This window comes from Carlito syrichta, unplaced genomic scaffold (assembly GCF_000164805.1).
Source record: "Carlito syrichta isolate Samal-C Ts95f unplaced genomic scaffold, Tarsius_syrichta-2.0.1 Scaffold305688, whole genome shotgun sequence".
Taxonomy (NCBI): domain Eukaryota; kingdom Metazoa; phylum Chordata; class Mammalia; order Primates; family Tarsiidae; genus Carlito; species Carlito syrichta.
In genome coordinates, this window is record NW_007249784.1 from 325533 (window position 1) to 337635 (window position 12103).

The following is a 12103-nucleotide window of genomic DNA, read 5'->3' on the forward strand; positions in this document are numbered from 1 at the left end:
TGGTGGGGTGGGGTGGGGGAGAGATTGAGCAGCCTCGGGGGGCGGCAGCTGGTGAGTGGGGAGGAATCTGTGTGCTCAGCAAACAGCAGCCTCAGTGCCCGGTGGCTGCCTCCTGCTTCATCAATCAGCCCCAGCCAAATGTCCTTGCATTCCCACCACCCCAAGGGGACTGGGGCTGGGCCAGGGTCCCCAGGGGAGTGAGATGGAGATGGGTGGGGGGAATTGGGGGTGTGCTTGGCTTCCCATCCTTTGGCCTCTGTCCTCCTCTCTTCTGGAAGCTCTTAGTTCATGTCATGGAATGACTCTATCCTGGCCCCTACCATCGTGGGGGCATCGGCTACAAATCACCTGTGGGGGGCTGCTGGGGGAGAAAGGGAGGGGGAAGGATGAGTCAGGGCTAAAGAGGAATCTACTCTGGTTCTCACGGGACCAGCACAGGGCAGAGACAGCAGGGCGGCTGCTGGCATAGAGGCCCTGTCCCCCGGCTGGCCTCTCTGTTCTGATGGATGCTCTGGACAGTAGGCTGAGGCCTTGACTCCCTGAATATCCTCTCTCTTCCCCACTTCTCCTAGCCCCCAACCCTCATGCCCTGCTTCCCACCAAGATTCAGAGATCTGGGCCCCAGTTCACCCCAAATCTGCTGTTCCCCACTGGGAACTGGGGCCTCTATACCCTGGTCTCTGGCTCCTTCTCCCCCTCCTCAGCCCTTGCTCCCCTCAGGGACCCAGGCGTCCTGCCCACTCCTTTCACCATAACAACCATTCTTTAGGGTTGCTTAAGACTTTAATATCATTTCATTAAGTCAGCAAGTTCAGAGAAGGTTGGGGGCCCAAAGAGACTAGGGGTGGGTAAAAGAGGGCCAAGATAGGGGGGATGCAAGGGAAGTGCCCCCCCGCCCCCCTCTCCGTGGAGATGACTCTGAGAAATCAAATATTGACAGTGAGAGAACAGAACTTATTAAATCTGGGACAGGGGTGTGTGTGGAGAGCTGTGAGAATGGCCGGATGCCTGGGTTCTGAGAGTAATGAAGGTTCTGGGAGGAGGAAAAAGCCTATGACTGGGAGGATGCAGCAAGGCTAGGGGTCTTGAGGTTACAGCTCTTCTGCCTCTTTCCTTTGGGATGTACTCAGTCTTGCTACCCTGGTTGTTTCTCAGCTGTTCCCTAGAGCCTCTGGGGACAAGACCCCCATCATAGCTAGCTGTGGTTGTCCCCACTTCATCCCTTCCCCCTACTCCCACCTCTGTTGATGAGCTTCAGCAGCGTTTAATCGGATTGAGCAGTAATTAGCAAAGCAAGATGTTTGATTACCTATTTAGCATAATGTGGGGGGCTGGGATCCTTAGACTCAGCCACACTTGGGGGGTGTCAGAAAAGAAATGGGGTCTATGCAGAATTCCTTTCCTTGAGGGAGCAAGGAGCCTTGCCCATGAGGCTCCCCACTCCATGCCTCCCATCAATTTTCACTACTTCGGGACTTTTCCCTGGGGGTTCTGACTAATCACATCTCCTCTGTCTGCCACCCACGACCTATCTGGTTAGAGGGTCACCAATATGTTCCATCTTAGGCCTGCTTGCTGTGCAGCTGGTTTTGGGGTGGGTAGGACTCCTCTCTCCTTCACTCCCTGCTCTCAGCAACAGGAGTCTGGCTGGGCAGGAGACCACAGAGCAGAGTCCAGAAACCCACCTTAAGGATAATTAATGGGGACAGGGAAATTCTGGAAATAAAGATAGGTAGGTAGGATGATGAGGTCAGGGTTGGGTCAGGGTGTGGATTAATCCACCTACCCTTTAGGAGTGCCAGGGAATGCCACGTATGGCAGTGCCAGACTGGCATAATGAGATCCGTCAGGTGTGAACGCCAACCAAGAAAAGGGGGAACTGAGGTGCCAGCTTCTCTCTTTATCCAGCAAAGAAAATGTCATCAATTTAGCTCCTCATGGAAATGTAATCAGTGGGCTCGCTACTGGCTTTGTCTTAATTAGGCACTATTGATGGAAGCAGGGAGGGTGCCTTCCCATCCCCCGACTCGGCTTCCTCTGTATTTCCCAGGTCTTCCCAAAGCTTCTCCTGGCTGGAAATCAGCTCGGTCTTCTGGGCGCCTTCTAGCGGCCCCGGGCCCGCAGCGCCCCCTAGCAGCCTTTGAGATCTGCCCTTCCTCTCACAGCCCTCCCCTCTCGCTTCCCCAGGACGCAGCCTTTGTTCCTATGGAGAAAGAAGCCCCTCCCCGGCCCGGTCACCTTCCCCAGGGAGTCTCCGCCTCCCGTTCTCCCCGAAAACGAGCGACGTTTTCCAAACCCAATCCTCAGATTCCAAAAATTCCAGTTCCAGTCTTCCCTCCTTCCTTCCTACCGCGCCGCCAGGCAATCCTAGACCCCAGTCCGAACTAAAAGGGGGAAACGAGCAGGAGGGCAGGGGTGCTCCAGCCCCGGTTTTTTCCCCGGACCCAGCTGCAGCCACGGCTGCCTGGAAATCCTGGAGTGCCTTCTCGTTCGCGAAGAAACCTCGCAGGCGGGACACGGGGCGCCATCTGCTGGACCCGGTCCGGCTGGAGCCCATAGACTTGGGAGCAGGGGTCAGGCGCTTGCGATCCCCCTGCCTTTTCGACGTCCTGCGGGACGGTAGCTCATTATTTCTAGCCCCAGCCCTTCCAGTTCGGTCCTCACACCAGCTCCCGCGCGCCCTCCAGCCCACCAGATACAGTTGCTTGCCACTAACCCCTTAGCCCCGTTGCCCCGGGTCTCCGCGGGGTAGACCCGGGCGGGGTGGGGCCCAGGAGCAGGGATCCAAGGCGCCTGCGCGGAGGAGGTGGCCTTCCCGGGGCCGCGCCTCAGCCACTCGCCCCTCCCTGCCCGGGGTTGCCATGGGGACGCGTGCAGGCGCGGACCCGAGAGGGCCACGCGGGGCAACTTTTTAGCTGGAGTGGCCCTTCGGTCGATCTAGGGAGGAGAGGGTCGGCGTCGTGAGGTGTGTGTCGGGGCAGAGGGAAGGCGGGAAGGCGTGCTGGGGAGAAGCGGCAGTCGTGAGGGGGTAGTAAGGGACAGTTGTGGGGGAGAAGGGGCAGTTGTAGAGGGAGGGGGGACCGAGGGATGGCTGTGGGGGGAGGGGGAGAAGAAAGGGCAGTTGTGACAGTTGCGTGGGGAAGCGATTGGAAGGGGGAAGTTTGCCTGCTGTTCACCAGTTTGAAGAGAGGGCCCCAGGTCAGTATAACAGCCCCTCCTGGGGCCTGCGGTGTGAGAGCATGGGGTGAACCCCGCGGTGAATGCGCCCGAGGCAGGGAAGCGCAGCTTGATGCTTCCCTAGAGTCTGGTGGAGGAAGCCTCGTGGCTGTAGTTGGTTTTATTGATTTGTTGGCCTAACAGAACGTTTTTCCTTGGAGCAAAGTACAAATCCTTCAAGTTTGAAATTCATAACCTGAGATCAATGCCTGTGGCAGCCTGTGGGGATGACGAAGGAGAGCCACAGGTGGCCGCCAGGCTGTAGCTGAATGAAGAGGGAATGCCCAGCGAGTCAGACTTTGCCCTTGGGATTCTGAGCACCTGCCAGACATGCCTGCTTCCTGCCATCCTGCTTTTCTGGGAGAGGCACCACTGTGGCTTTCCTCATGCTCTAATTCCTTTTCCCCCATCGTACAAATCACAATTTATTGTTGGATGACTTTTGTCCTTCTTGTTTCCAATCTGTTCTCAGGGCATTGGAGTCAAATAAATGTTCCTAGTCTACCTTATCGATTAGCACAGCCACTCAGCGAACGATGCTAAGAGACCTCAGCACACACAAAACAGGACTCCTGCCCCTCAGGAATTAAAAACTAAAGAGACCCGTGGCAAATACCGTTTTTCTTTATTCAAGGATCTTGCAGATTTTAGTGTGGTTAGGAGGAGCACTCTTATTTAACTTGGGAGGAAAATCGATACATAGGAAAATCATCTTGGTTTGTTTGAATGACTTGACAGTGAGAAACGGTGGGGAATGTGGGGACAGTTTCCCCTTTCCGGGGCCTTCTCTCACTCACCCATTGCCCTGTGGTTAAGAGTTTGGGTAACCACACTTCAGTTTGATAGATCTTTTCCTGATTATCTTATGTTCTATCTCTATCTCTGCATACCTCTGGGCAGAGATAGAGGTTATTGAGGTGTCTTTTGGGCCATTCATCTTTAACTTGTTTATTCAGGGACACACTGATTTTTAACCAAGTGTCCTGAAGAAAGTGGGTATCCTAGGGAAAAGAGCGAGGATTCTAAGGCATCAAGCACAGATTCCTTGCGGTTAATGGAGCAGAGTGTGGGTACCCCTAGAAAAGGTGATCAAAGCCGGGCTTGGTGGCTCAGCCTGTAATCCCTTGCCTTGGGAGGCTGAGGTGAGCAGATTGCCTGAGCCCGTGGGTTTGAGACCTGCCCGGGCCACTTGGTGAGACCTCATCTCTACAATAAATCAAAAATTAGCTGGGTGTGGTAGCATGCGCCTGTAGTTCCAGCTACTTGGAAGGCTGAGGGGGACGGATCGCTGGAGCCCAGCAGGTTGAGGCTGCGGTAGCCAGGAGCGGCCACTGCACTCCAGTCTGGGCTACAGAGTGAGACTCCAACTCAAAAAAAAAAAAAAAAAGAAAAAGAAAAAAGAAAAGATGATCATATCGGGGTCTTAGTTTGTGAATTCAAAAGGCAAGGTGTGTGTTGGGAACTGGGTTAGGGATGGGATCTGGTTGTGGACTCCCAACTCCTGTGTTCCTGCAGGTCTTGCAGGCATGATGTCTAGCAAAGTGGAGAAGAAGCAACGAGTGGATGGCCAGGGAAACTCCTGGGCAAACCGGCCAGGGCGAGCTGCCCAGGCTGCTCTGGCCACACAGGAGGTGGAGAACGCTCAGTCTGCCAGCGAGCCTGAGCCTGAGCCCCCCAAGGAGGAGCCTGGTGGGTACCTACTGGGGCAGGGGGTGGTTAGGAATGGACGGTGAGGAAAATCAGAGTGGCTTGGAGGCAGAAAATTTGCATTTCAGGAGAGTCTTAGGGCTGGGAGCAGCTTGTTGCTTCTGGGCAAGAAGCAGGGGTTAAGTGACCTCCCCCAGCCTTGGGGGTTCAGTTGAAGCTCAGCCTTGCTGCTGGGTCCCTTTTTTGTGTGTCTTCCTTCTGGCCAGCCTCGTACTTATTCTTTCTGTGTTAAAGTTTCCCACCAATGCATCAGGACTTCACCAGCCAATCCTTTCTCTAGCCTCTTCCTCCTTATTTCAAGTGTTCCTGGTTGTTCCTACCCCACTGAAGAGGGTTTGATCTCTTCCTTTTTCCCATTTTCACCCTGGGTGGCAAAACAAATAATGTTTTTCTCCCATTAAGCCCATCACCATGGAGACTCAGCCTGCTTTGCCACCCTTTGAATCCTAAGCCCGGCTGATGCTTTCTGCCATCTGTTTAAGGCTCTTGTATCTCCGCCCTCATTTTGGCAGGGACTTGGTAGACTGTGGAGGTTCAGGTTCAGGATGACAGGAAAAGAAATCTAGATCGAGGGAGAAAAGAGTTTAAAGAGGATATCTCTTTGTGGCTTTGACTGGAGGTATTCCTTTCCTGTAGTTGAGTGGGGGCCAGTAGGGTTGAAAGGATTTTGGTAGCTATGGTTATCTATCTCTGGACTCTCCCTTAGAGCACTGGCTGGTATAGACAGGACTGTGAGCTAAGTGTAGACCTCTCCCTTTACCTAGGACTCTTTATATTGCCAGCACCCTGTCAAGATGGAAAGAAGCAAAATCTCCTTTTAATATTAAAGGTTGAGAGATTAAACATAGTGTGGGAGAAATATACAGGAATAGGAACCTGCCCTAGATTGTGCCTAGAAATGTGCAAAATTAATTTTTCTGAGTTCTCAAGTGCTCAGTAGAAAGCAGTTTAAAATAGGACTGGCTTCTAGAAGCTGAGTACTAGGAGGAGTAGGGGGAGGTAGAAGGAAAGGCAGTGAGGTTTGGTTTGGAAAATCATCTAGGGAGGAAAGGGAAGGACCTTCAAAATGAACACATTGGCCTTTAAATACCAAAGATCTCTACCTCCCCGGCTCTGAACCTTCCTACTGTTTGATGTAGAGCCTTCTAGCTGCCCTCTAGAGGTTCAGAAAGGACTTGGGCCTCCAATACATTTCTGAAATTAACATCACTCCCTGTAATCTTTGGAACTGGGAGGGACTCAGGCCTGCCCCACTGGAGACAGAGGAGACTTAAAAACACTTCTTGGTGAAGGATGGTGGGTTTGAGAGCAAACACCCTTTTGAGGTCTATATTGATATCATTTACTTCCCTAAGTGCTCTTAATTTCCATGAAAAGAAGATGAAGTGCCTCACAGTTGTAATACCACCACTCTGGGAGGCCAAGGCAAGAGGATTGCCTGAGTCTAGGAGTTCGAGACCAGCCTGGACAACATGACAAGACCTCATCTCTATAACAGAATAATTAGCTGAGTGTGGTGGTGTATGCTTGTAGTCCCTGCTACTTGGAAGGTTGAGGTGGAAGGATTGCCTGAGCCCAGCAGGTTGAGGCTACAGTAGCCACGATCATGCCACAGCCTGGGCGACAGAGTGAGACTCTGAAACTCTGACTCAAAAAAAAAAAAAAAAAAAAAAAGATGAAGCAGAATCACAATCAGGTTCATATTCCCTTATTTGTAATTTTATTTTTTTTTATTTGTAGTTTTCAAAAGCTCTAAGAACTGAAAGTTTTTCCCCCAAAGTTTGGTATCTAAATTTATTTGGTGATAAAATCTAACCTAAACTGACATGAAGGTATTTATAGTCTGTTTAGTATAAATATTCATAAGTTTTGCTGCAGAGATACTCAAAATATGAAAAGTTTGATTAAGTGCTGTTCTAGAGCTTGCTGGGGGGTAGTGATAGATGATTACATATCATACTATATTACAATTCTGAAGTCTGAAATGTACTTGACCCTAAGGGTTATCAATAAGAGATAGTAGAACTGTATTTCAGGCAAAACAAAAAAAGCATAGAGAACAATATAACAATACCCACCAACGAATATAAGAATAAATAGCAACAAGGGTGGATACAGTGGCTCACGCCTATAATCCCAGCGCTTTGGGAGGCTGAGGTGAGAGGATTGCCTGAGCCCACAGATTTGAGACCTGCCTGGGCAACTTGGTGAGACCTCATCTCTACAATAAATTGAAAAATGAACTGGGTATGGTGGCAGATGCCTTTAGTTCCAGCTACTTGAAAGGTTGAGGTGGAAGGATCGCCTGAGTCCAGCAGGGCGAGGCTGTGGTGGCCATGAGTGTGCCACTGCACTCCAGCCTGGGCGACAGAGTGACACTCCAATTAAAGGAAAAAAAAATATATCAGTAAATGAAACCCTCTGTTTGCCCCTCCTCAAGTTTCCTTCTACAGAGGTCACTTCTATCCTGAGTTGGTGTTTATCATTCTTAAGCTTGTTCTTATTTTTATTTATTTTTTTTACTACATGTATCCATGAGCATCATATATTATTATCCAACAGGTATTACATGTTTTAGACTTTATATTAATTGTATTATAGAAAACAAAATCAGTTTACTCTTCAGATTGTCTCAGTTTCCCTCCCCTGGCCTAATTTCTGTCTGAAATCTGAACGTCAATAGTTTTCCTGAGGAAGTTGGATCATCTCACTCACCACTTAGCTCCTGGAATCTCCTGTTCCATCTTTTCATGCCTGCCTTCCTGAGCTTCTGTGTCTCAGGACCCTCTTAAGTTTTCTTTTCTGGAGGTCAGAGTGTTCTGTTTTTCATGGCCTTTTGGTTTTCATTTGTTCCTTCCTCCTTTCATCCTGTGGGGGGTGGGCAAACCATCAGTTTTGTCCCAATCTCCTGTGTGAGCAGCAGATCAGAGGCAGAGAAACAGCCCCCTGGGTTTTATGGGAGGCCAGAGTGGGTGTGGCAGAACTGAGTGCCCAGCAGCCTGGTTGTTTGGAGAAGGGTTGATTCCTTTGGCTTCAGCTTCTCCATGTGGGAAGAGGATTGAGAGAAGATGGAAGACCAGAAGCTGTGTGCCTGGAATAACTTCAGTACTAACTGCCTTCATTCTCTCACCCGCTGCCCTAGTTAGCTTTTTATTATATTGAGAGAAAGTTCACTTACTATAAAATTCACGCTTTTAAAGTACACAATTCAGTGGCTTTTTGGTATATTCACAAAGCTGTGCAACCTTCTCCACTACCTAATTCTAGAACATTTTTGTCTCCTCTGAAAAGCAACTTAAAGTACCTTGAGAAATTGGTACTAGATGATGGCTATATCTTTATTTCTGTATTTTTTATTTTATTTTATTATTTTTCCCCTCTCCCTTCCCTTTTATTTTATTTTAAAGATGTGAGGTACAATTTAGGATGAGGTATATAAGTAGTCATCATACAGGTGAAGTTTGGGCCTCACATGTATCTTTCTTTGTTTCTTTCTTTGAGTCAGAATCTCTCTCTGCTACCCAGGCTGGAGTGTGGTGGCATGCTCTCGGCCACTGCAGCCTTGACCTGGGCTCAGCCTTCCAAGTAGCAGGAACTATAGGCATGTGCCACCATGCCTGGCTAACTGTTTGATTTATGGTAGAGACAAGGTCTCACCAAGTTGCTCAGGCTGGTCTCGAACCCATGGTCTCAGGCAATCCTCTTGCCTCTGCCTCCCAAAGTGCTGGGATTACAGCCCTGAGCCACTGCGTCTGGCTATCTTTATTTCTAAGTTGCATCAGAGTCTTTCCTTTTAGCAGTCACTGTCCATCCCCCACCATCCTGGGAACCATGAATCTTTTCTGTTTTTATGGATTTGCCTGGACATTTCATATAGGTGGAATGTTACAACATGTGGTCTTTTGTGACTGGCTTCTTTCACTTCATATTATGTTTTCAAGGCTCATCCATGTTATAGCAAAATCACACTGTAATGCCTTCTTATGGGTAAATATTCTATTGTATGTATAGATTATATTTTGTTTATGTGATCATCTGTTAATGGACACTCGGGCTATTTCCACCTTTTGCCTATCGTGAATAATGCTGCTGCAAACACTGGCATACAAATATCTCTTTGAGTCCCTGAGTCTCAAAAAGAGAGACCTCTCTTTGAGGTCTCTTGGGTATATACTTGGAAGTTGAATTGCTGGGTCATTTGGTGACTGTGTTTAACTTTCTAAGGAATGCCTTCATTTTTGTATCTTTATTCTTCCCAGAGCCAATATTGGAGGCACCTGAAGTACAGAAAGAAGAATCAGTGCAACCTGAGGTGGATGTGGTAGGCTTGGGTCTTCCCCGAGGCAAATATTCCTCCCTGACAACTGGTGACTCAAAGGATCAGTTTGAAATGGTGTATGAGGAATTCTCTTTCATCGTCACTTCTACTTACTCTCTGCTGGTAGCCTACTCACCACAAATCCAGTCTGTTGAGTAAAGGACGAAGTGATATGTTCCTCCTCCAGGAGAGGAGCTCTGTAAGGAACATGATGTTGAGCTGAGCTGCCCTTTCTTGTCTCCCCACCTTGGGTCAAACAGTGAACAAGCTTTATCATTTGTATGGGTGAACATCTGAACAAGTTGAACAAGCTAGGCAGATGTTGTCCTATTTGGGTACTAATTGTTTTTGGGGGGGTGGGTTTCTAATTTCTAAGATATTCTTTCTCTCCCTTTCCTTCAGTTCCTTCCTTTGGTGGAAGTATTTACGGGAATTGCTTCAATCATCTTGAGAAATTGTCACTAACTGACCCATACATCTTCTAAGTTGCATCAAAGCCTAGTCATGCATGTAGTTAGCTGGGTGAGAAGAGTAAAAAGAGTGGTAGCCTTGAGATTTTTCAAAAAGGGAGAGAAAAGTAATAACTATTTTGTGTGTGGGGGGGTCAGGGTCTCACTCTGTTGCCCAGGCTGGAGTGCAGTAGCACACTGATAGCCATCATAGCCTCTACCTGCTGGACTCAGGTGATCCTTCTGCCCAGCCTTCCGAGTAGGTGGAACTACAGGCACATGCCACCATACCTGGCTAATTTTTTGATTTATTGTAGAGACCTAGTTTCCCAGGCTGGTCTCGAACCCCTGGACTCAGGCAATCCTCTTGCCTTAGCCTCCCAAAGTGTTGGGATTACTGGCATGAGCCACCATGCCTAGCGATAACTATCTCTTTAAAAAAATGGAAGAGACAAAAGTAAAACAGAAAGAGAAAATAAAACTCATAGTGTTATGCTCAAACAAATGCAATATTAAGTTTTTTTTTTTTGAGTCAGGGTCTCACTCTGTCATCTAGGCTAGAGTGCAGTGACATGATTACAGCTCAGCATAGCCTCCACCTCCCAGGCTCAGGTGATCCTTTCTCCTCAATCTCTCGAGTAGCTGGGGCTACAGGCATGTGCCACCATGCCTGGATAATATTTTGACTATTTTGTAGAGACATAGTCTCTATGTTGCTTAGGCTGGTCATGAACTCTGGGGCTCAAGCAGTTCTCCTGTCTCGGCCTCCAAAAGTGCTGGGATTACAGGCATGAACCACTGTGTTTGACCCCCGTGTGTGTGTGTGTGTGTGTGTGTGTGTACATATGTTTACACATATATATAATATATATTCTTTCTGTGCACTGGTTTGGAAGTTTGTTTTTGCATAATCCTAACTGCACTGTATATTACAACTTTTTATTAAGCTTTTTCACAAAATATTTTATCATTCTTCATGTTACCACATATTTTTGTAAATACCACTTTTAATGACTGTATAGTGTTCTATTAGATGCATGTACTATAGTTAAACCATCACTCTTGGACATTTTGCCATTTATAATTTTTTTGCTCTCCTAATAATATTGTGATGAACAATATAAATAAAACTAACACTTTAAAAATACTTACTATAGCCTTAAGATAGATTCCTGTACATGGAGTTGTTGAATCGAAGAGTAGAAAACACTTCTAGTACTATTGATACATAATGCCGAGCTGCTTTCCAAATGCATTGTACTTTTTTGCCCTCATGCTAGCAATAAACCCTTTCCAGACCCGAGTGTTATCAATTTAGCAAGGATTTAAAAAAAAAATGATAGGCAGGGCAACCCCCTCAGGTCCCCTCCCACTGTTGGAGCTTTTCTGTCCTCTCAATAAATCCTGCTTTCTCAAAAAAAAGGCAACAAATGATGTCTTTGTTATTTTTACTTGTATTTCTTTGACTTCCAGTGAAACTAAACATTTTTTTAATATTTGCGTTTTCTTTTCTTTTTTTTTTTTTTTGTTGGAGTCTCACTCTGTCGCCCAGGCTGGAGAATAGTGGCACTCTCATGGCCACTACATCCTCAATCTGCTGGGCTCAGGTGATCCTTCCATTTCAGCCTTCCAGGTAGCTGGAACTAGAGGCATGTACCACAATGCCCAGCTAATTTTTTGATTTATTGTAGAGATGTGGTCTCACCAAGTTGCCCAGGCTGGTCTCGAACCTGGGGGCTCAGGTAATCATCTCACCTCAGCCTCCCAAAGTGCTGGGATTATAGGCATGAACCACCACGCCCAGCTCCATATTTGCATTTTCTAGTCCAATTGCAGTCATACCTGTAATCCCAGCACTCCTGGAGGCTGAGGTAAGAGGATTGCTTGAGCCCAGGAGTCCAAAACCAGCCTGGGCTAGCGAGATCTCGTCGCAACCAAAAAAAAAAAAAAAAATTGAATTACCATATTTGCATTTTCTCTTTTTTGTGACCTGACATATCTGTTTATGATCATTTGTCCATTTATCTATTTATTTCTATTTTGTCTTTTCTTTGCCTTTTTCTTTTTCTTTTTTTCCTTTTGTATATTTATTTACTAAGATCTTAGTGTTTTTCTCATTGGTTCATCCTTGTCTATATCTAGGAAAGATTTGAGATTACTGTTTATTAAATTTTCTTGACCTGAAACCTTTAAGTAAGAGAGATTCCTTATCTTATAGGAACACTGGGGAAGGATGAGATGACTTCCCAAGTTCACTGAGCTATTTCTTCATATCTTTTGGTTTCCCTTATTTAGTAGAGTTCTACAGATTAATTTTTTGCTATCTACCAGTTACAGTTTATTTGCCACCTAATCAGTTTGTCCTTTGGTGTTTGTCAGTCTCTTCCCCATGCCCCCCCCCCCCCCCCCCCCC

The 12103-nt window shown here is 47.4% G+C and overlaps 1 protein-coding gene across 1 annotated transcript in view; it reads left to right on the top strand.

Annotated features, from left to right (window-relative positions):
* The first annotated feature begins 2889 nt into the window (after window positions 1-2889).
* The window catches only part of DNAH2 (dynein axonemal heavy chain 2), a 112682-nt gene continuing 103468 nt past the window's right edge, over window positions 2890-12103 (top strand). Inside the window, exons 1-4 of the mRNA XM_008062346.2 lie at window positions 2890-2967; window positions 3161-3167; window positions 4741-4905; window positions 9183-9244. Coding sequence (XP_008060537.1) covers window positions 4743-4905; window positions 9183-9244 — 225 coding nt within the window. The 5' untranslated portion in view covers window positions 2890-2967; window positions 3161-3167; window positions 4741-4742. The remainder of the gene's footprint in view (window positions 2968-3160; window positions 3168-4740; window positions 4906-9182; window positions 9245-12103) is intronic.